Here is a 24,039-nt window from a genome sequence, read left to right on the forward strand (position 1 = left end):
TTGCATATATAATTTAAAAAAAAATTCCAAAATACACATGTCTACACTGGTTATCCCATAATAGTTATTAATGCATATGAAAACAGTTGCAATATCGGAACCAGCTTTTGGAGCATATGTTTTCATCTACAAATGCCTTCAGTACTAAAAAGGGAAATTAACTTTGCCCTACATAACAGACAAATCCTTACAATAAGTCATAATCAAGCAACAGATACCATGCCTCTGCTTAAGCAAATCTCAATTCTACAGTGCATCCCAGAAAAAAAAAAGGAAAACCCATTTTCAGAGTTACGCATCACCATCACCAAATTTTTGGTTTCAAATTTTACACAAATACAATGAATGAAATTTCCTCTTTCAAGAATCAGACACGCATGGCAGGCTATGACCAGTATAGGCGGCGGAGCAGAGGATTATCTTTTGTGTTTGGGGGGGACGCAACAATAGCCGTCCCCCCCAAACACAAAAGATAATCTTCTGCTCCGCCGCCAATGATGACCAGTCGCAAAACTGAGTTTTAAGAGAAACACTCTGTGCGGGAACATATGTTTAGATCTGCATCCACTCTCTTTTAGAGGTCCAGTGAAAGGAATGTTATGAATTAGATCGCCAAAAGAAATGTTAACTAGAATCTCTTTCTTCTGAAAGGTCATCGTATCTTATCAGATAAAGTCAACCAATTCTTAGCGCAAATTGTTTTTGAAATTGAAATTTCAAAACTCTTTATGATTATCTATATTTACACATTTCATATCATATTTAATAAAAAATTAAAAAATTCTGACCTTTATGATGATTTTAACAGATATTCATAAATAATTTGCCTATGCTGACAAAAGACATTAATTAATCACCTTAATTTTTTTTTCTTGGACACACTGTATATAATGTACACATATTTCAGAATTTTAATTTGTACTGGTTTCCTTTTGCATGTTTATTGTTCAATATCGACTTATTACCTTGCAGCATTTATAACACAGATAATCAAGTGGATCTAATATTTTCCAGGCAACAGACATCTACACTTTTTACAAACCACATTTTGGGGGTAAAAATGCTTTTGAGCAATATACCCCACCATTTTCATATGCATTTAAGGATTCATCAGATCCATCACTGAAAAAATATTCTTAAATGCAAGATAGGAAGGGGTTACATCAATAAGTAAATGGCAACACTTATTTGTTAAGGTGCTGTGGTTTGGTGCAGAAGTCTCTGGACTTTGAACCACAAGGTCCGGGGTTCAAATCATATCACAGCACTTGCGTCCATTGGCAAAGCGTTTATCTACATTTGCCACTCTCCACCAAGGTGTAGTAAATGGAAACCTGGTAGGAAGGAATACCTTGAATACTTGAGTGTCTGATCAAGGTAACTATACTAATGCCTGGGTAATAGTATGCAGCGCTTAGAAACACCTTTGTTGACAACGTAAATAGAACTAAACATAAAGATGTGAGATAAATTCCATTTAAAAAGTTGATGCGCGATGATTTTGTCTACAATTGCCGGATTCAGATGCTTGATGGAATGCTCCTCGGTACCCAACTTGAAACCTCATGCAGTTTCTCCAAATTCATCACTAGGAAGATATTGATAATACACTATTCTACACAATATGGCACTAAATGAAGGCAGATCAATTTAATCACCCAGTGTCTTATTTTTCATTGTAATGAGGCTTGACAATTTCATTCACTACAAGAGGAACCACAAAATTGGCCCAGTAACATATAGATATAATCCAAAAGAATCTAAAAGCTCACAATATTTCTCAGTCTTTCCCAAAACTGGAATATCTCGAACCACTGGTCTTATCTCTCTCCACACCATGTGTTCAGACAGTTATTGCCAATTGGTCTACATCCACTTGGTCTACTTCCAATTTTGTCTCATCCCGCATGGTCCAATCCTTGTTCATGTACAACTGGTCTAATTGTTATTTAGACCATATACCATTTTATCTGATTTCCATAGGACATACCCATTTGTCTAATATCCATATTGAGTGTTTATGGTTAAATGACCTGTATATGAACCAAAAATGAGAAGTATACGAGATGGAAATTAGACAAACTGGGCATTAGACTAAATGACAATGATACTAAGTGGGTATTAGACCAAATGTGGGGTAGACCGAATGGCAGTTCGACCATTTAGTAGACCAAACAGGTTTAGCCCATGTGGTATCAGACTATCATAGAAGTAGAACAACTGATCATGGATCAAGTGAATATAAACCATTCATACCATCAAACATACCAATACTGCCATATGTCATCTATGCATAAAAACTATACTCGGAAGCTGCTTCACTAAAATGTTGGTGAGAGGGTGGCATTGTAGTACTGTCCATCTTGGATCTGTGTCTCATCATCATCTTCGTCGTTATTCATTTCATTGTTCATGTCAGGGTTTTCAGTCGCCTCCCGACTCTTCCCATCGGCTTCTCTGGATTCCAGAGTCCTGTTATCCCCTCCATTCACACTGCTCTGCGCAGGTCCTTCCGTAGATGAACTGTCCTTCCCTGTGGAGTTGACGCTGGATGATCTGCTTTTGGACAGGCTCTGTTTCATGTCTTTGAGAAGTCCAGCAAAGGGATCGGATGATTTTGCTTCCATGGGTTCCTCTATCGTGGAGTTGTCAGGTCTTGAGGCTCCTACAGAAGAATGTTTCTCTGCAGATTGTTCTGATATCTTAGGATCTAATCCAAGGCAATCGCTTGATGCCGACGATGGTGCATTAGAAACGGTAGAGGTGGGTTTTGTTTCCAATGTGATAGGCAACTGTTGCTCATATGATGTTGAAGGCGGCAGTCTAGGAAGACCTGTAATGAAGAAAGAAAAGGAACACTGAAATAAAGTTTGACATTGAACTTGTGAATTCTTCAAATAAAATGTTACAATTAATATTCAGGCCAAAACGAATAGCACTATGAAACATGTTTATCAATTAAATAAAGAGTTTCTGTACAACAGAATCAAACTCAATCACATCCCAAAGTCAGATATATTAGTTATAATAGGACAGGGAAAACACACACACACTAAGAACATGAGAACCCGTCAATGAAAGTCTCGCAAAGTTTCAATAGAAGGTAAGTTCACAACCCTCTGAAGTTGTAATATATTTTTATTGTGAAAAAAATCCTTATGTTTATTTCCTTTTATCCTATTTTCAAGCCTCTATGTTATTTTCTTTAAAATTTTGAAAACATACTACAAATCCTCTGTCATACAAGTTTCAAAAATCCTCTTTCTAGGGGAAAAAGCAATTTAGTGTCATTTCCCCCTTACAAATCCTACTAATTGGCAGTTCTACACAACTTGCTTGTGTCAAACTGACTGGTTTCCTTGACAACACAAACCTGCATTATTGTTGGTGTTGAGGACCTGCCCAGCCACTCTTTGTCTCTCTGCCTTGTCATGTTTCTGCCTCTGGGCTCTTCGTCTTAGCTCGCTGACCTCTTGACTCAGAGTCCCTAGTCTTCCTTCTGTATCAGTCACTTTCTGCTTTACTTCCTGTAAATCATTAAGAAAAGGTCAAAGGTGAAGTCATGGGATGTGACTTTGCTGTAATTGTTTTGCTGTACAGGTACAGTTATTTTAGAAAACAAAGGCATGTCCATCCATGAGAGTGTCTCCCTTTCACCTTGCCGGGCATTTTTCCCAAGATTTTGCTCAGTCTTAAGCCAGAATTTCACTTGTCACTTGTCAGTGAAAACCACTCCATGAAATAATCTGTATAATACCAGGGGGGGGGCACCCCTGCTTCATTAAACTTGGTCTTACATAACCAAACAAAGCAAACATCTTCTCTTTTTTACGCAGTATTTTTAAGACTTTTTTTACTATCTATTATCCTGTTACTCGTTTCATAATGCTTGATATTACAAATCCCTTGGGATACTTTGATGACTTTGGTTTCAAATGAACAACCAAACAAAATAAAAATTCCTTTCTTAACCCCTAGTGTTTTTAAAGTGATATCTTTATCATCTATTATTATTGACCAATGGAAGCAAATGATCCCTATAGAATATGGGAATTACAAATTGGGAACAATGGTTGGATACAGTGAGAAACCGACTCAACCATACTTAAACCATGTTACACCAAGTTTTCCCTGCATTGAACCTAATATATGCAGCGAAATAAGTGAATATGATCAGGCGGATTCTTGTGACAAAATGTTATATAAACGATGCGGAGACTGTGAACTACTAAATAAACATGTTTTGAAACCTATTGAACAGGACTCTATGAAACGTGATATTATTGATACTCATGATGACTGCATTAACAGTTCGTTATCTGAACATCTCAATTTTACCAACCCTCTTGATAGTATCGGAAACATATCTGGTTTACAAAAATTGTTCATCTAAATGCACAGAGTTTGTTCCCCGAAAATTGATCAAATTCGAATACTTTTAGCTCAAAATGAAATCCATATACTCGCAATCAGCGAGAGTTGGCTTCATGATGGGATTGATGATAATGAGATAAATATACCCGGTTATTGTATTGTATGCCATGATCGTCCAGGTAGGGATACTCATGGTGGTACTGCTTTTTATATATGTCATAAATTAAATTTCATATATTTGGACCTTGGTGATAGTTTGGTTGAAATCAAATCATGTTGGATTGAAATATCACCTAAAGAAAGTAATCCTTTTATAATTGGTGTTGTTTATTTTCCAAAAAAGAAAAACGAATTCCTGCATCAATTAAAAAACATTATATCTGAAATAGATACATGTATGAACAATCGTGAGGTCGTGATCGTAGGAGATCTCAATTTTAATATATTTTGTGATAGTGATAAATCTAAGATAGATGACATGTGTTGTGAATTTCAGCTTTCCCAAATTGTAAATTCTCCTACTAGAGTCACTGAGAGGTCAAGTACATGCATTGATCTTGCATTAGTGTCACATCCAGAATGTGTGATAGCACATGTTATTCCGTATGGTCTCAGTGACCATTTTATGCTATTCCTGAATAGGAAAATGAAGTATAAAATAGAAAATGTATGTAAAATTGTTAAACTCCGAAATTATAAACATTTTGAAAATGAAAAGTTCTTATGTGACATGATGCTACAGCCATGGAATGAGGTACTTGAGTGTCAAGACGTAGATATTGCATGGAATATATGGAAAGGTCTTTTTGATGGCATTTGCAATATTCATGCTCCGTTTCGATCAATTCGTATTCGTACTAAATATATGGCACCCTGGGTGACAAAGGAAATGATTGAACGAGGGAGACATAGAGATTATCTTTTCAAAAATGCAAAAACCACCAATGATAGGAAGGAAGCTAAGCTAGTTAGAAACAAAGTTAACAACATGGGGAAATATTTGAAGAAACAATATTACAGCAAAGAAGTGAAAGAAAACAAAAATAACATTAACTGATTATGGAATGTGACAAAAGAAAATACGGAAATCAAATACTTTACCCTTAGCAGATAACAAAGTAGACTTAGCAAACAATTTTAACGACCACTTTACTGAAATTAGAGCAAACTTGGCCAAAAGTTTTGTTCGTGATTGCCAGGTTTTGTCAATTAATCATGGCAACAATGATTCACTTTTCAAATTCCAGCCGATATCTACGTCTTTTGTAGAAAAACAAATTCGTGTCATGCCTAGTAAAAAAGCAACGGGGATTGACAATATAACATGTAAGCTCCTGAAAGCTGCCTGCCCGGCCATACTCCCTTCGTTAACACACATAATAAATGTTTCTCTTTCATCAGGAAAATTTCCTGAAAAATGGAAACTTGTGTTACACCGCTATTCAAGGACGGAAATCGTAACTTAATTGAAAACTATAGACCGATTTCGGTCTTACCGAGCAGTCCACAACCAGTTGTATCATTTTTTGCAAAATTCAAATTTTCAGACTGAAACACTTGACTCAATCCACTGTACTTGATGTAACTGATTTTGTATTAACTAATATGAATGATGGTCTTGTAACTGGTGCACTATTTATCGATCTCAAGAAAGCGTTCGACACTGTAGATCATGCGATTTTATTGGATGTTTTAAGCAATGCGGGCTTGAGAAGTGTTGAATATGAATGGTTTAAATCATATCTCACTAACAGGAAACAAAAGATAAAAGTGGATGATAAATTATCTAATGTGAGAGCTATTAAATATGGAGTCCCCCAAGGCTCAATTTTAGGGCCATTGCTGTTTATCATGTACATAAATACTCTTCCTAAATCACTATCAGGTATTGAATGTAAAATCAACATGTATGCAGATGACGCATTCTTACTTTTCAAAGCCAGGTCACCTAATCAAATATGAAAGCCGGATTAGAAGTGTTTAATTGGGTATTAACTCATAAGTTAACACTAAATACTAGTAAAACAAAATACAGTTCGACCTCTCTTATCCGGCCTCCCCTTATCCGGATCTCTCTATTATCCGGACGCACACTTGCCGAGATTTTTTTTTTTTAAATCTAGTACAGGTACGTGAGGAAATGAGATTTCAATCTAAACTCAATCCTATACATAAACCCACTCTGATTACATATATTTCCCAACATAGTCACCCTACACCAAACATATTTTTCATGAAAATATCTCACCCAAATCACCAAAAGAACTTTAGGAATGATAATTTCCAGTAAATCAGGGTGCAGCGCAAACATTTCATCACGTTTCTCTTTTTGATTCGCGGGAAAAACAACACATGTCTTGCTAGCTAACTTTAGGCCTCAATACGGACAGCGCCATCTATCATGTTTGAGCCTACAGTCAGTGGAACAATGGCTGACATGATCTAATTTTAAAACTTGGTTTCATCGAGTCATTCACTTTCTTTCGAAGTATGCTCGATGTATACCTCAGTCATTTTAGCAGGTAAATTATCCAAGAGTTTTGGCCATCGATCGATTTCATTTCAATAAAAAACACTGCCTATAATTTGCACTGACTCTGCAGTGAATATTGTCTTTACCGTACGCCCACTACAATAGTGCAGTGTAGCTACCGCCGGTGGCCTGGGGAGGCAGCCGGCAGCGCAGCTGCGTGTATTTAATATTGGGTCTCCCAGATCCGGATAAATCCCTTATCCGGATTGGTGCTGGTCCCAACGTGTCCGGATAAGAGAGGTGGGACTGTACATGATACTTGGATCCAAACAGCGACTCAATAATTAAAAAAATGTTGAGATTTCTATTGGAAATAAGGAAATTGAGAGTATCCGATTTTTTACTATCTAGGTGTTATACTCAATGAAAATTTGACATGCGAAAGACACATAGATCACATTGCTAAAAAGATTTCGAGAAAAATTGGATTTCTACGTCGATCCGCAAAGCTTTATATCCCGGATGATATTTTAAAACTACTCTGTAATGCTTTGATCATGCCCCAGTTTGATTATTGTGAGATAGTTTGGTCTAATTCCTCTCTCTGTCTCCTTGATAGACTTACCAAATTGCATAACAGAATGGCAAGGATGATATTGGGGGCCCATCCGCGAACTCACATTTGTGATTTATTTTCCGTTCTAAAATGGAAAGATCTCTTTTCCAGACGGCATTTCCATCGAATGTGTGAAGTATTTAAATGTGTTAATTGTATTTCTCCCCCATATTTAAGTGAACGGTTTATTAAACCTAATTATGATATAAGAGCTAGATCAATGTTCTCTGCCTCCCTGCAGGTAAACATTGCTCCTCTACATAATAATAGTGGCAAGAGGAATTTTCAGTACATCGGGACCACAGAAAGGAATAATCTTAGAAAAGATCAACGCCAGGCTATGTCCCTCAATTCATTCCGTGCCTCGTTTAACAAATGAATGCAATGAAGAGGAGTAACATTGTGTTATTCAATCATATTCATATTCTAATTTGGCAAACATTACAATCTCTACTCAAATTATTACCAATCAAGTGAAAATAACTCTGTCACCAGTCATCCATCCTTTTCCCGTTAAATCGTATGCATGCAGTTTCCAATGGCCTTTTCTTTTTCCTTTGTTTCTTGAAATTCAATGTTGATCTTTTATTAGATTGTATTTTTAATGTTTTTATTTGTTGTTTTAGTGTATGCCATTTTGATTTATGTATTCATTCTTTGTAAATACTGTACATATTGATATTTATCTCAGGGCCCTCAAGGACAGCAGTTTGTTAACTGATGAGGCCACCCTGATTAAATAAAACTGAAAATAAATAAACAACTGTCAGCAGTTAATTTGCTAAGGTTTCCATGGCAAAGAACAAATCATTATGGGGGCTCTACGGTACACCATGTATTCTCCTTTGGGTGTACGTCTGTTTTGAGTTTGGGTGGTCCTTTACAGGACATGCCCACAAAATACATATTGGTGTACCATAAAGCCTCCATACTGAACAAGTCAATATTTTCAATTTATGGCAAATAAAGCTACTTGTATCTCCACTGGAAACAGCCATTTAGTCTTTGCCCCCTCCCCTATTATAAATACCTGTAGTTTGTTGTGGATGTCATGTGTCAGGTTCCGTACTGTCTGAACGCCAGAAAGAGTATCATTTGGACCTAATAATTGTGTGCTGGATCATTCAAAATGAGACAAGAAAAATATTGATGATGGACAGAAGTAAAGACAGCAAACATATTTCATAGTCATTGTTATAGGTAACTTATTTCTCTTTTTTTTTTATTGGGGGGTTCATTACACTTCATCTTCCGCTACTCTTCTTTTCTCTTTCCCTCTCCTTTCTTTTCATCTTTTCTCTATTCTCCTTCTTTTCTCTACCTTTCTCTTCCTTCTTCTTTATTTTTTTTCCTTCATCTCCTCCTAATTTCTTTCCTTCCTTATCTTCTTCATCATATATTCCTCCTCCTCCTACTCATCCTCTATACTATTAGCAATATGGTCAATCTAGTTAACAAACCTGTAGTTTTGAAGAATATGTTGAAAGCCACCATTGTTGGAAGCAAGTGAAGATTGCACGGGCGAGAGCTTATATTCAGATTCTGCTGTGTCTCCCAAATTTACCACAGACACCTTTCTCGCTGAAAAACCACTGTACAAAGATAATGATGACAATAATTATTATAAAATGTGCATTTATTATTTGCTTGTTGGTTATCTAGAGTTATCGTGGTATAAGTATTTCTTTTTCAAACTTTAATTCAGTAGATATGAACCATGAAGCTACTAATGGAGATCCATCTTCCAATTCTTCCCTTAGTCATCTGTTATCGCTTCCTTCATGCGAAGAAACAAGATCTAATATCAATTGGCAAGCCGCAAAGAGAAAGTAAGAGCCCTATTACGCAACCCGATAAGCCCACTGGTAAAATCTGAGGTCAGAGATTCCGTAAATGAAGTGTTCTCCCACATAACTTCCCTTCGAAATCTAGTTTTTTTTCAAAATCAAAACAAGACTTGCTGTTCTCCCAACGTCCATATCTCTTCGTACGGATTCCTGCTGAACGTCTTCGATGTATGGTTGAACTTCCAAGATAATCCTCTTTGCATATATACCAAATTTGTTACAATCTGATTTGACATAGCCACAGTACGTACGGAGAAAGTTGAAGATTGGTTATTTTAGGTATGTCTGTCTTTCTTGCTTAAGTTAAACCTTATACTGTATGTTCCTGTCTTAGAAATTATAATGAGGGGAAAAAGCATACTTCAAACTTGATTTTGATGCTAAGATGATTTGTTCAGTTTTGTTCGCCTTGATAATATAACAATGAATCTAAGGGGCATTTTTATCGCGATTGTCGCATTGTCAAGTATCCTCCGGTGCCCCACCTACTCCTATTTGTGTAAGTTGAAGGTGAGTGTGATGACGGGAGCACCAATTTACGAGCGGCCTGTGCAATGCGCTGTGATGGACCCTGCTGTGAAGGGATTGTGAGGGGATTATCGGTGCTGCGCATGGGGCAAAGCATTCGGGAGAGCCAGATCTCCATCTGTTAGTAGCTCCATGGATGACCTGAATAAATAAGCAAAATATTTATCTCAAGTGCTGCTCAAAGTTATTAATAAAAAACTCATAAAACACAGGGCTACCCTAATCCACCTGGAATCAAATGTTAAATTCACTTTTGAAACATAAACAAGAACACTGATCAGATGAAATCATCTGTACAAATAAATTAATAGGTTATGAAAATTTTACAGCAATCTATTACTTCTCAAGAACCATGCATATATTTTCTTGGATCTTGGTACATAATAACTTGTATTGTGTTCAGTCTCAGAGTCAATTTCTATGCATGTTTGCCCCAAATAAGAGCAAGATATTGCATATACAGTGCCTATCAAAAAAAAAAAGTTTAAACTTAAGAAAAGTCCTGTAAAATAATACATTTGTAATATCCTGAAGATTTTTCCACATTTTAACATTGGTACTGATCTATTTAAGCAAATGACAATATAATTGTCGGAAAAAATTCCGCTTGAGTGAGCAACACTTACAGTACTTTTGAAAATTTAGTGAAAAATGATTTTCCCAGAACTTTGAAATAGTTATAAGAATAAATGTAGACCTTAATCATGAAGAACACGAGGAATTTAGCTAGTAAAATTGATTTGAAGATATCTTGCACCTTCTTAAACTTGTTTCCTTGCCCAAAACACTTTGAAGAGTGCATTGTGCCCCACCCCACTCCCCCATACACCGAGGCCACCGTGATTTGCTTTACACTGAGCTGTGATTTACATGACATGGTTTAGGCTTGATTTTCATCTTGTTAATCATTGTGAAGCTTGGGAAAAGTGTGGAGAAAGAAGTATTCAATGAAAAATGAAATGTAAACCCATTTCAAATGAAAAAGATTAGTGAAAAATGCTGGAGATGTCTGATATAAACTTTTGTTCAGATTCAGTTATGTCCTCAGATCCAGCTGGCACAAAAAAGGGTAAAGGTTGTGCTTACTAAGTGTTGAAATTTCAATTTGGGTGGCAAAATTGTTACAAAATGTATCCGTTTTATTTCAGTTGACTAAAAGTGCAAGGGAAATTTAAGGGAAGTGTTTCGCAGGGTAAGTTTGATTTCGCCCTTTCCCCTTGACACAGGGTAAAAACAAGCATTTCTGCGCAAACAGATTTCTGCGAGCTTTACAAAAATGGACAGTGCTCACTCAAGTGTAACATTCTTTCAAAACTTTTACTTTCATTGGATAGATGAGACCCATACCCAAGATATTATGTGAAAAAAATACCGACATGTTGTATACTTTTTAATTCCCAGTGCTTTTTTAAAGTGTAAACTTTTTTTTGATATGCACTGTAGAGACAGCTTTAATGCATTTTTTCCTACATCCAACATTGGCTTTGACCTGTAAAATTTGATCTCAGAATGTTTTTACTGTGTCAAGGAGAGATGTCTTGGTTTAAGTCCCGGATAAGCAAGCTTCATATAAAGTGTTATCATCAATCATTAAATGCAATCAATATAGTTTAAGACAAAACAAGATTTCATTTGGCTTACTTGTAGTTGTAAGTGAAAAGTTGATAAGGAAAAGAGTGAGTGGCTAGATTAGGGGTGCTGTTGCCAGAGAAGATTCCCAAGATGAAGGTTGCTGGTTGAAGGTCACCAGGGAGACTGGCAAGGAGACGCCGATAGAGGTTGATCTCTCTGAGAGAAGGCTGTAGTATCGTGTTACGACGGAACCGGTAGAAACCAATGACATTCTACATGTAGGAATGAAACAGTCAAACTCTTATTCAAATCATGCAGGTTGTTGTTGCTTTGTCGACATCACCATCATTTCTGTCATCATCACTATTGTCATCTCCATCATCAACATGATTACTACCATCATCATCATCATCAATATCATCATTGTCATGAACAACACCATTATCATTGGCATGCCATTACCACCACCAGCATCATTATCATTATTCTCATAATTGCAATTACCACAATCATCACTATTGCCATCATCATTGTAATCATCATCATCATCACCAATATCATCACCACCATCATCATCTTCTTCATCATCACCAGCAAAATCATATCATCATTACATTATAATTACATCACCACTACCAACATCATTCACCTTCACCAATATCATCATTTATTATCATCAAACTCAATTCAAAATTTAATTATTTCCCCAAGCATTTGCAAGTTGTCAGGAATGGTGGATACAAACTAATTCAATGAAACCATTGAAGTTCCATTTTCTGTGGTGTTTAACCCACTCCAAATTATTTGTGTTAATTTGTATTTCTGTATTTTATAAAGAGTCCATTGCTGAAGATATTGTTTTTCTGCATTCTTCATTGCACAGTTAAATTCAAAACAAATACTCATTCAATACAAAATCCCAAACTGTTCAGACAAAGCAAGTTTTCAATTCAAACACTCTTTAATTTCTAGCTTAAATTGAAGTGAAAATGTCTAACCGACTTCTAAAAAGTTTTAAATATAATTTTCCGTCACATTTCAGAAACTAATGTTGCAGAACTCTTTTGCGACTGGAATTTAAAAAAAATATGTTGGTGTTTCATTCTTCAAATTAATACATATGAGATGAATAAAATACGTCTCACAATGGCAATAAACCTGACAGGATTTGACTGAAGGATTACAATAATTATTTTTTTCCAATAAACAAAATATTACAAGCTCATGCTGATAAAATGACAAAAAACGTGTAAATAATCTATTATATAGTCTTTTAATGTAAATACCTTATAGTTTGCTCTGAGTAGAGCTAACATCTTAACTTGATCAACATGGCCTGAAGAATCATAGAAGCTGAAAGGAACCACAGAAAATACAGAAATAGGACAAACTGTTCATCTTAATAAAACAATTGATAATATGAAGAAATAAGTGGTGGAGAAGAGTGGGGTATTGAAGGAGGATGCATTGAATAAAGTGTAATGGTGGAAGGTGGTATGAGCTAATTCAGCTACTAAAATCAGGGGGAAAACAGATTCAAAGCCATCGCGTGTACAACATTAATTTCCATCAAGTTTGAAAATGAAAATTTCTATCTTCTAACATCAAACTTGCTGAATTAAATAACACCTACCTTAATGGCTCTCTACAAGGACAATGGGATGTGACATCTAGAAGAAAGAAAGAGATTAGATTATTAAAATTATACTTAGCAACAGAATGTAGTTAGGAGGGAGTTGGCTCAAACAAAAGATCCATCCAATGATAATAAAAAAAGGAGAAAATATGGATAATCTACATCAAGCATAACAATATAATATGTATGACTCATCTAGACATAATGCTGTTTCTCATTTTCTTAACTTAGAACTGAAATTACAATAAATTCAGACAGTATTTAAAATGAGAACATGTATGGTAGGCAGATGCATGACAAAATTACACCATAATGGCCCGAATTCACAAAGGTAGTTTTACTTTTGATAACTATTAATTACGCTTATTTACTGCAAATACTAAAAAACGTCCAATGCTGATGCGCGCTTTTGTCACAGTGCGCCATATTGACGCCTGTTGCTGTGGTTCTCCACGCTATTATATTCATGAGTCCACTTTCTGAAGAGTGAACTCATTAATTCAACCAAAAAACTTTCATCCAAGATCCATGTAGACCTACAAGGATATCAAAGTGTGAATTTAAAAGACTAGTAATTTCAGGACACTCACTGCATGGTCCATACCTGACTCTCCTATAATTTAATGTATCAATAATCATATATGTTTTCTCAAGATGTTTGTAAGTTAAAAACTGCTTTCTGCATAACTGGTGACCCTTTGTTGTGCAAAATGATAAGTCCCTATGTAGCTGACTGAGAACCAACATTTAAAGAACATGTTTCAAGTCATTCATCCTAAAGTCGTGAGTAAAGTCGTGCTTAAGTTTACAAACGGCTTTATGAAACACCCACCAGAACAAACTTCATATTAGCTTTCAATCAATTAGATGGAAACTGTCTCCAATACCCACACACAATAGTGGTCAGGTGGTTGGAGCATTGGACTCACAATTGGAAGGTTGTGAATTTGAATCCCTGCTCTGCCATTGTCTTCACTTTGATAAAAAAAAAGACCCAAGTGTAATTTTTATCACCTGTAAGTTCAGCCATTATGCCTGATTCATATTTCCTATATACCAGCTTGTTGTTATGCCAACAAAAAGCTGTCCTACCGAGTGCCTACAGGAGTTATCATAACAGAAACAGAAACAATCTTTCTAAAGCCAAACAAGGATATTTACTTATATCCACTTCTTCTGTTTTCCTGTTGATTTGAGAATCACTGATATTTGTTGTCTCTCTGTAAGTGACTTCACCAATGAGAAACCCTTCCTGGAAAATGAGGAAAGATAAAAAAAAGAATATCTCAAGTCTGTAGCAGTATTACGAACTTTAATTATCCTACTTAAATACTCCAATCTGTACACAGGAGTGCACGTACAGGACATGGGTTGGTGATGATAATAGTATAGAGTATTCACATTTCAAGTGTAAACTAGTCATAATTTGGGGTTCTGACTAGATTCAGAACATTGGCACCTTGAATTTTTAAAGGACAAGTCCACCCCAACGAACCCCAACGAAAAGTTGATTTGAATAAAACGAGAAAAATCCAACAAGCATAACACTGAAAATTTCATCAACTTGGATGTAAAATAAGAAAGTTATGACAATTTAAAGTTTCGTTTAATTTAGTTATATGCACATCCTGGTTGGTATGCAAATGAGGGGACTGATAACATCACTCACTCACTATTTCTTTTGTATTTCATTATATGAAATATGATTTATTCCCATTTTCTCCTCATTGTCCCAGAAACAAAGTTCCATTCCTCCCAGGATATGTGAAATTACCATCGCCTTAACATTTTAGGGTTCAGTCAAGTTGGTCCTTATTGTCAAATCTGTAAAAATTGAAATATTCTACATTTCAAACAACAAAAAAAAGAAAAGAAATAGTGAGAGACTCAGAGACATCATCGACTCTCTCATTTGCATGTCATAGAGTTAACTGTTTTGTAAAAATTTAGCAAAATTTTAAAATGTCATAACTTCCTTATTTTACACCCGACTTTGATGAAATTTTCAGCATTATGCTAGTTTGATTTTTCTATATTTATTAAAATAAACTTTTTTCTGAGGTGGACTTGCCCTTTAAGTTTTACACACAAAACAAGGATAGAAAATGATTATTACAAAAGACTTGAGATGATATTAAGGGGGTAGCTGTAAATAAATATGAAGAGTACACATTTGTAAAAATGTTTAATAAATTGGCATTACACAGTTGAGCACTTAATTCTAGATTGCCACTTCATGTAAAATTTGTTTAGTTTTGAGTGTGTGCATAGTTTGTTTTTATACAAGGCACAAAATCCAGTGTAATGTAATAAGTGGATAACATACTGGAGGGGAGAAAGGAGCAAATATATAAAAGAAAAGAGGTAATGAAAATAACAGCTAAAATTCAATTAGAAAACAAAATAAAGCAAAGAGATCTATAGGAAAAGAAATGAGATATTCATTAAGACAGAATAAATGGTAAAAAATATTAGCAAGTATTTTTTTAAAAATGAAGGGAAAAGGGAAATTAATAGCAAAATACAACAGTACATGTAGACAAGAACAAAATTAAGATGAATATTAAAGGTATGGGAAAAGCAAAGATTACAATAAAATATAAAAGCTAGGATTAAGCAAGAAAAAGAACAATAAAAAAATGTTTTGACATGTCTAAATTTTGGCACATGATTAATTTTTAGCAGTACTTTCTGTAAATAGACTGCATGCAGATGCTCTACCCACTCTAGGCGACACCGCAATACTTACCCGTGTTAAGAAACTGGGACTCCACTCACGCGCATTTGGGCCGCCCTAGCTTAGAACTAAGCTTTCTTTCCGTAAAAAAAAATTATTCTTATGATTAAATAAATATTAATTAATACATGAATACTGTTAAATCGGTACTCACCGGTTCTCTTCTTGAATTTTCTGCCAATTTCCCACGCTGCTGGCTGCAATTCCGCGGTAAATTTCGTCGCCATAGAGAGCTGTTCATGCAACGTTATTTATAAATGGAGCGCCCTTTACGAGAGTTGTTAATGCCGCGGAGAAATCGTTAGGCATTTTGGCCTGTGTTCAAGGCGTAGCTGTTCTATTTTTTTTTATAAAATTATGTGTGAGATCGAAATCTCAGCGAGTAAACACTCTTCCAATATGGAAGAGTGTATACTCGCTGTGATATGATCCCGATAGGGAGGCGCAACACCCCCACCCACATGGGCGCAAACCCCAGGGCCGGGGACATGTCCCCTCACCCAAAATAGTAGGGGGCACATTATGAAATGTCCCCCTACTATTTTTGGTCATGTCGTTCAAATTCGAAATGTATTTTGGAAGAGACGATCTTACTTTTGGCATGCCCCCTTTTTTTTGCTTGTTTGCTTGTCAAATTTCTTTTGGTCAAGATGACCTTCTTTAGAGGGTGATAAACCTTCTTTTTTTGTTTGTTTTTTGCTTGTCAAATTTTCCAGCCCCTGGTCCCCCTACCTTTGGGGAGAGATTTCCGCCCTTGCAAGTAGACATATACTCTTGATATTGTTTGCGAATCTGCACGGGCGTCGATCGAGGGCTGGGGATGAGGAAAAGCGGTGAGACGAGAAAAAAAAACAGAACTTAGAAGGGGAAAGGCGACAGAAAAAAAGTGAACGAAAGAAAAATTAATGGAAAATAAAAGGGAAGAGTAAATAGGGAGAAATGTGATGGGTAAAATAAATTATGGGAAAAGAGGACAGAAAAAAAGTGAACGAAAGAAAAATTAATGGAAAATAAAAGGGAGGAGAAAATAGGAGAAATGTGATGGGTAAACAAAATTATGGGGAAAGATTCTGGACGCACTATTCATGTTTTATCATGAAAAGGATAAGTTATTTATCCGCGAGCAGACACTTTTTGATATTGTGATCTGAAACTGGATAATGATTTAAATAGAGAACAATCTGCGTATCTGAATTAACGTGTGTTGTAGATTTCGACCTAGAATTTGGGTATTCTAAGTAACTTTCTTATCATGAAAATCAATAAAGAGAGCGCAAAGCGCGAGCTAAAAATATATGATATAAAAAAGGGTGAATTTAAGCTCTGTAATGCAAACACTTTGTGGGAAAATTGTGAATTGTGATGGATCACAGTTAAAAAAGAGCTGATGTATTTTATTTTTATTACTTTGAGTTTTTACATAGGACCGGAACATGCTATGAGGGCATTATGTCATCATATGAAATTGATGACCATCTTCCTATTTCTCTCGCATGGGAGCGCGAAATGTGTTAATTTTATGGCCTGAAAACTGGACATTTAAAGCACTTTGTAATTATGCATAAGAGGCATTATATATCTATCAATGCGAGCAGAAATCGCGAGTCGAAGTTTTTGATAAACTGTCATCAAATTAGTTTGATTTAGAATTAATATTGGGATATACATAACCGACTAATCCAAATGCTATAGCGTGCGGCGCTAGCTGATACGTTTTAACAATCTGACCTGAATAGGGAACTTTTTGAGAACTTTATGGAATACAGGAAAATAATACGTACCTGAAAATTCAAATTTTGCGAGCGCGCAGCGCAAGCAGAAAATGATAATGTTCAGATGATATCACAGACATTTTTACAGAGCACTTTTTAAAAATCAATTTGTAAATGAAACAAAATAATGAAAGTTCAATTTCCCAGCTGAAATATGTTTTGTATAATGACTTCAAAGTTTGATTTTTCAAGCTCCATATTGAGCAAGATATGCAAATACCCTAAAAGACAATAAGGCGCGAAGCGCGAGCGAAAATTTTTTATCCTAACAAATAGATTTAAAAAAAAATTATTTTCAGAGTCTTCCCCTAATGTTATTTCATTTAATCATGTTCCTCCTCTTATGTTTGCCTTTCTTCTTTTTTCCTCTCTTTTCCCTTCCTTTTCTTTTTTCCTTTCTTTTTTTTCTTTTTTTGCTCCGCCAATAGGGGGGCCCGGGCCCCTCGGCCCCCCTGGATCCGCCTATGTTAGCGGTTGTAGGTATAAATCGCGCTCTAACGCTCTAAAACTGTGTTCTTTATCAAAAAGCTGTCTTTCATATTCATTTTGTTCGCAAAAGAATATAAAGTTAATTTCAATCATTGTATATAGTTATCCTGTTTATGATAAAAATACTTAGAAATTGGGTTAGGTTAGGGTTATCAAATTATCAGGGCAGAAAATATATATTTTTTTCTCATTTTGCGCGTCGAGCTGGCACTATTTGATCTGTGTTATTATGTTTTTGATGACATTCATTGTATTCACAACAATAATTATTAAACATTGCGCACGCGCCGTGCGCCGCATGAATTATGTAGATCAGGTGAATAACTTACCGCTACACACGAGCAGTTGCTCTATATATTCTATGTAATATAATATATAGAGCAACTGCCCATTTTTAATGGTCCATAATATACCCACTTTCTTCTTTTTTTGGAACGAGTATGAATTTATCTACTGATATACTGAATGTACAATAAAAGTCATTATCATGTATTTCTTGGCATTTCATTTACTTTTTTTACCATAATTATATCACACAGCTGTTCGCATAGGCCTACGCCGTCACAAATAACAAAACAAAATCTCACTTTTTTTCTTTTTTGGTGGGGGATAGATTTTCCATACGCATACGTACAATTTTTCAAATTATTTTTTTCTGCTATTTTCATAATAAACTTTAAATGATTTCGCCTTTGCACTATTATTTTTTTAAAGACAAAATTACATCATCATCATATCATCGTCACCAACTTCATTCTCATCTTTATCACCACTACCACCATCATTATTATCATCATCATCATCATCATCACCGCCACCATCACCACCACTATCATCTTCACCAAGATAAATCCTGCTTTTTTTCCTTCCTATTTTCCTCTTTTTAGAGGGCACACCACCACGCCCCCTTACTGGATATCCGCCTCTAACGTTTGTTGTTGTATATAAGTTGGCGGATGCCTCATGAAATGAAATAATATAAAATAAGGAAAGGGAAACTAATTAGAAAAAGGACTGAGGAGAAGAAAAAAGAAAGCCAAACAAACAAGAAAAAACAATATCAAAATTTTGTTGTAAAGTCTTCTACGTCAGTTTAATAATTATGTTTTCAATGAAATGAGAACATAAAAAAATGAAACAAGTAAGATGGGCTATACATCGTAGCAAAGAAATAGAGGGAAGCTCCGAGACAATAAAAAGGGTGAGAAAAAGAAAAGACTTTGAAATACTCACAACACGAGCATAATAAAAAAAATTGGAATAAGCAAGGACAAGTAGCTGAGGGACACCCCCCCCCTCTCTCTCTAGTTATTTATGTATCAAACTCGCATACACAAGAATTTCTTACTAATCAAAATATTGCGAGCAAAAAGCATGAGCTGACATTTTTTTAAATATTCAAAACTGATAGAGAGACACATTTTAAACAATTCATGAATCATAATAATTATACAACTAGCTTACCAATCGAATCATTCGATTGCGACAAATGATCTGAGAATTAATGCTTTTAGGAATTCATTAAATTAAAGCAAAGTATCTCAACATTAAAATAATTAAGGCGGGCGCAAGGTATCAGCTACTACACCGATAATTTTTTTTTTGACATTTGAAGTATTTTCGGTAATCATGAAAAAGATCGGATATTTCATGAAAGCTCAAATCCCGAAGAGCGGAATATTTTTATTAATTGACTTTTTAAAAAAATGTTCTAAGCCCCATTTAATATTTGATTATAAGTCGATGCATTAAAAGCTGAAAAAATAAAGTATTTTGTGTTCCTCTATCATAATTGTCTTTCTCTTTAACCCTGGTTCTTTTTTTCTGGGGGGAAGCATTTTGGTTAAAAAAAGAGAAAAAAGATAATTGCTGGCTTGTGGACGCCCGGTGTGGACGGTGGTAGGGACACCCCCCCCCCCGTAGTTACGCCAATATGGGACCAAATGATCCTAAATGTCCGAGGCGAAACTTGTGCAATCAAACGTTATTTCTGAATAAATTAAAGCTTGCGCTGTTCAACTTCAATCTCTTTCAGCTAAATTTGCGATGAACGCTGCGTTATGAAATATATAATTATCAACATCTGGCGAAAAGAATAACCGACCGATCACCTGACGAGAACGCGTATACGTGATCTGCATATCAGGTCCGATCGAGAGTCAGAAGTGAAGGACAACTGCCAAGAAAATCAGGAAAAAGTCGTCAAAATGTAAGTTCCCCTTCATTTCTTTCAATTTTTTGTTACTTATTGAAGCATTAATGTATCATTAAAGCAAAATTTCAACAAAAGCCTCAAATTTAGCTAGTACTTTTGTTGAAATTACAATAAATTTAGATCCACATAAATCTCTAACCCAATTTTAGCACTGATGTCGCCTATGAGGTCCATACATGTAATGTTTGGACCTCATTGGTACTAGGAGCGGCTCTACCCACGATCAATATCCCCATTGAACTTTTCAAGACGAATTTTGACATCAACTTACGGAGTGCACAACCACTTATTAATTTGACAAATTTTAATACAATGTCATTGTCAATGCCAATGGGCATGATCAGGATCATTTAACATTCATTTACACAATTTTGTGAAACAATTAGAGAGAAAGTTAAACCAAGGATAAAGATATTTTCATGTGTCACGTGAATAGTGCATCCAGCTGAGCTGAATTTCCCACAACACAAGTACTATTAGGCCTGGATTTAAGTTAGTTATTATATTTTACTAATTTAGTCTCTAATTATATACACACAAACACGATTTTCAACGTGTGGGGCTGCATACTAAGATCTTTGCCCCGCCTCTGATTTTCACAATTCAATCATTCAAAAGTCGATGGCCGTTGTCACTTATACATCCTGTTATCCCCTTTCCAAATCACAAAAATATTGTTTATATCAATATTTGATAATACCTGATCGCCATCACGGCAACTGTTGTCAAAATGTATTGAACTCCAGACACTTCCGCTGATATTTACTACTGCCATCTTGAACTGAGGATTGACGACCGGTCGTGCAGCGCGCGCAGGCCGGACGACGGTCGGCGCGGCCGGCGCGGCCAATCGCGATGAAATATTTCTCACTGAAAACAGATAAAAAGACTTCTCGAAAACCTTAAGTCCGAAAATTATGTCATTATTCAAATGACACCAAAAAGTAAAAAAAAACTATTTATGCTTGAGTGATGAGCACTACCCACTTAAACAAAGGGTATGAAATTAGACTGGGCAGGATTAGACTGGGCAGGACTTTTTCTTTAGTTTTTGAGGACCCCCCCCCCCCCCTGTTGAGACTGCATGATGTACGCTTGAAGTTCAGAGCCTTCAATTTGATGATAAATTCTGAAATCAACTTTCACCCATATACCTATCAATCATTAATTAATTCATCATATTAAACATGAGCCTTTTCAATAAATTAGCATAACATATTCAGCTTTTAAAATTAATTATTTCATAAATCATCATAATCAGTCAATTTAGTAATAACGAAAACAAAACAGACCCTTTAATCATTGGTCCTTTTCACCATCGAGGTAAGGGGGTGCATGCAACAGGTATCATCACATACTGTGACTCTCGCAAACACACTGCTATGATCCACATAGTTAAAATGCTACACTACAATTCCTAGCAGTCTAGATCTGCCCCCCCCCCCTAGACGAGTCACAACCCAACCCATGCAAAGGACGTATCCCTGCCCCCCCCCCCCCTGACGAGCTTGAAGACCTTTTTTTTTGCTTGTTTTCTGGTACGAAATCTTATATTTGTGCATGGTTGAAGACTTTTTTTCTTTTTTCTTGTCAAATTTTTTGGGCGGACGATTCTGCCCCTCCCCCCCTGTGGAAAATCCTAGGTACCGGGGTACGCCACTGCTGCCCACCCTAGCTATAGCAAAGCCTAGTCTAAATTGATCATGATTAATCATTTATTTATCACAACATCCGGATTGATTTTGACATGATTCTCCTATTCCTTTTTTGGGTCGTCACGGTGAACTAAGGCGGCCCGGGGGGGGGGGGGCTTAATTTGCCCCTAAGCTTAGACAGATAACAAATAATAACGATGATAATGATAATGATAATATTTATATTGCGCAATTTCTATATGTATATACTCAACTTCGCATTAAAATACTTAAAAACTTAATCAACAAGATAAGTAAAAAAAAATCACAATTAATTTATAATTACGGGAATAACCAACGAAAGCTCGAAAGACTGATAATCATTAGATTGATTGGCAGCTATACTAATTGGAGTCGGATATAGCTGAAGTTGCAAGGGGCTGACCGGACGGATCTGACCTATAATAACGCCACGGCCCCCGCCCCTTCTCGATAGGCGGATCTTCCCTCCTTCACGTCTATAATCCCTGTCCTCGATCCCCTTAGAGGAGGGGGTGGACGGTGTATGGGGCCGGTACGTAGGCCTACTCAGGAACGGACCAAGGGATGGAGTACCCCCCCCCCCTTCCCTTCTGGAAAAATACAAACAAAGACAGAGAGAAAGAAAAAGAAAGGAATGGAATCATCAATGCTTCAAGTTTAATTTTCAAGTCGATTTATCAAAAAATGTCAATTTTTAATTTATTATCATGTTACGTTTTCAACGTATAGAAGTTTACAAGATGACTGTCATTAGGTTGTAATATGTATTCGTATATCTGTACATGGATATAAGCTGCTTTTTCATATACATTGCGTTGTCATGTTTTATTTTTGTTGTTTAAAATCTCTGATATATATTTTTTTTATTATATTGATTCAATAAAACACATTAAAAAATGTCAACTTACGCTTCACCGCAATTTAAAAAAAAATCTTCCTTGTTTTTATTTGGCAATAAGTCATGAGTGACTATTTTTGCTACACACTGTATATTAAGTGAGGTAGGATAAAATAAATCATTTCTGATTTCTTTATTTTAGTTCATTTTTTAATGTACGGTATACATGCACAGATTTAACAGTTGTGCTCAAAAGTGAGTGAGCCCCACATCAAAATGTACTCTTTCATGCTGAGTGTTGAGTGTAGACAACAACGCTACAATGTCCAGCGAACCCATGCGGAAAAACAACTTTCATAAACTGATGAATGTAATATTTTATCACCTGACTTAACAACTTATTACCTAAAACATGGCGGAACTTAAACACTTTAAATATATTTATTTTCTGGAGGGGTTCACTAACTCTTGAGCACCGCTGTACTAGTATGCAGGTTCTGACCTTAATAAAAAAAACTTTGATCAACAAGACCACTTACCTCTAGTGAACTTTTAATCTGTGAGTCTTTTGTCTTTATAGTTTCCGTTTTTTTTTATACACATCCTATTTGTTACATTGTAAATGTCTAATGTACTCACTGCAGTGTTGGTCATATGTGTCGATTTCTTGTGATGGGTGGAGTCTGATTCTCGGTGAAGGAGCGAAGCGACCGAGCGGGGATGGTGGAGGGGGTAGCCCCCTCCCACGGTAGGGAATTTTTAAAGAAATTGACATGCGAAAATCGCATTTTAGAGCACTAAATTACCTTCTAGGCCACAATATTGGAGTCCAATTTTACTATTAAAATACCAAACATTCTAACACACAAGTTTCAAGTTTACAAGTATATAGGCCTATTTCATTTCAAGAAAAAGAACAACTCAAATAATTGACAGAAAAATGAAAGTAGGCCTATACATGAATACGGAAAATTATAAGTATAACTCCAACAACCAATAAGAAAATTTTTAATGACCATGTTATAAGGTAAAAACATGAAACTACAGTTCTGTGTAAGGTCAAAATGTAATTTCTATGTATGAGATAACTGCTTGATTTTTTTTAATCTCGTGTCAGGTTTTGACATAATTGTTAACATGGCAAAAACAAAATCACTTTTCAAATAGTTTATATAGAAGTCAAATCTGAAACTTAGGGCCTGTGCATCATCTTCTTGGAAGAGGTCACTAGCGTAAGCTCAAATTTTAATGGAATTTGAGGCTGCG

General features: G+C 35.8%; 1 protein-coding gene across 1 annotated transcript; it reads right to left on the reverse strand.

Annotated features, from left to right (window-relative positions):
• Window positions 1-507: 507 nt before the first annotated feature.
• Window positions 508-21,053, reverse strand: LOC121424898 (BRISC complex subunit Abraxas 2-like). Its single transcript, XM_041620763.1, has 9 exons — window positions 20,960-21,053; window positions 14,208-14,298; window positions 13,044-13,080; window positions 12,697-12,763; window positions 11,480-11,682; window positions 8,924-9,055; window positions 8,494-8,578; window positions 3,374-3,527; window positions 508-2,833 (listed from the first exon to the last, which is right to left on the reverse strand). The coding sequence occupies exons 1-9, from the start codon at window positions 21,032-21,034 to the stop codon at window positions 2,322-2,324; spliced, it is 1,356 nt and encodes a 451-aa protein (XP_041476697.1). The 5' UTR covers window positions 21,035-21,053; the 3' UTR covers window positions 508-2,321.
• Between the last annotated feature and the right edge of the window lie 2,986 nt (window positions 21,054-24,039).

Source organism: Lytechinus variegatus, chromosome 12, assembly GCF_018143015.1.
Source record: "Lytechinus variegatus isolate NC3 chromosome 12, Lvar_3.0, whole genome shotgun sequence".
Taxonomy (NCBI): domain Eukaryota; kingdom Metazoa; phylum Echinodermata; class Echinoidea; order Temnopleuroida; family Toxopneustidae; genus Lytechinus; species Lytechinus variegatus.

Excerpts from the sequence above, each read along its gene's own strand:
- LOC121424898 (XM_041620763.1), bottom strand. The coding sequence starts at position 21,034 with ATGGCAGTAGTAAATATCAGCGGAAGTGTCTGGAGTTCAATACATTTT. Across the intron at positions 3,528-8,493 it reads ACATCCACAACAAACTACAG|GAAGTAAAGCAGAAAGTGAC; the intron begins GTATTTATAATA and ends AATGATTTACAG. Across the intron at positions 2,834-3,373 it reads CAACACCAACAATAATGCAG|GTCTTCCTAGACTGCCGCCT; the intron begins GTTTGTGTTGTC and ends TCTTCATTACAG.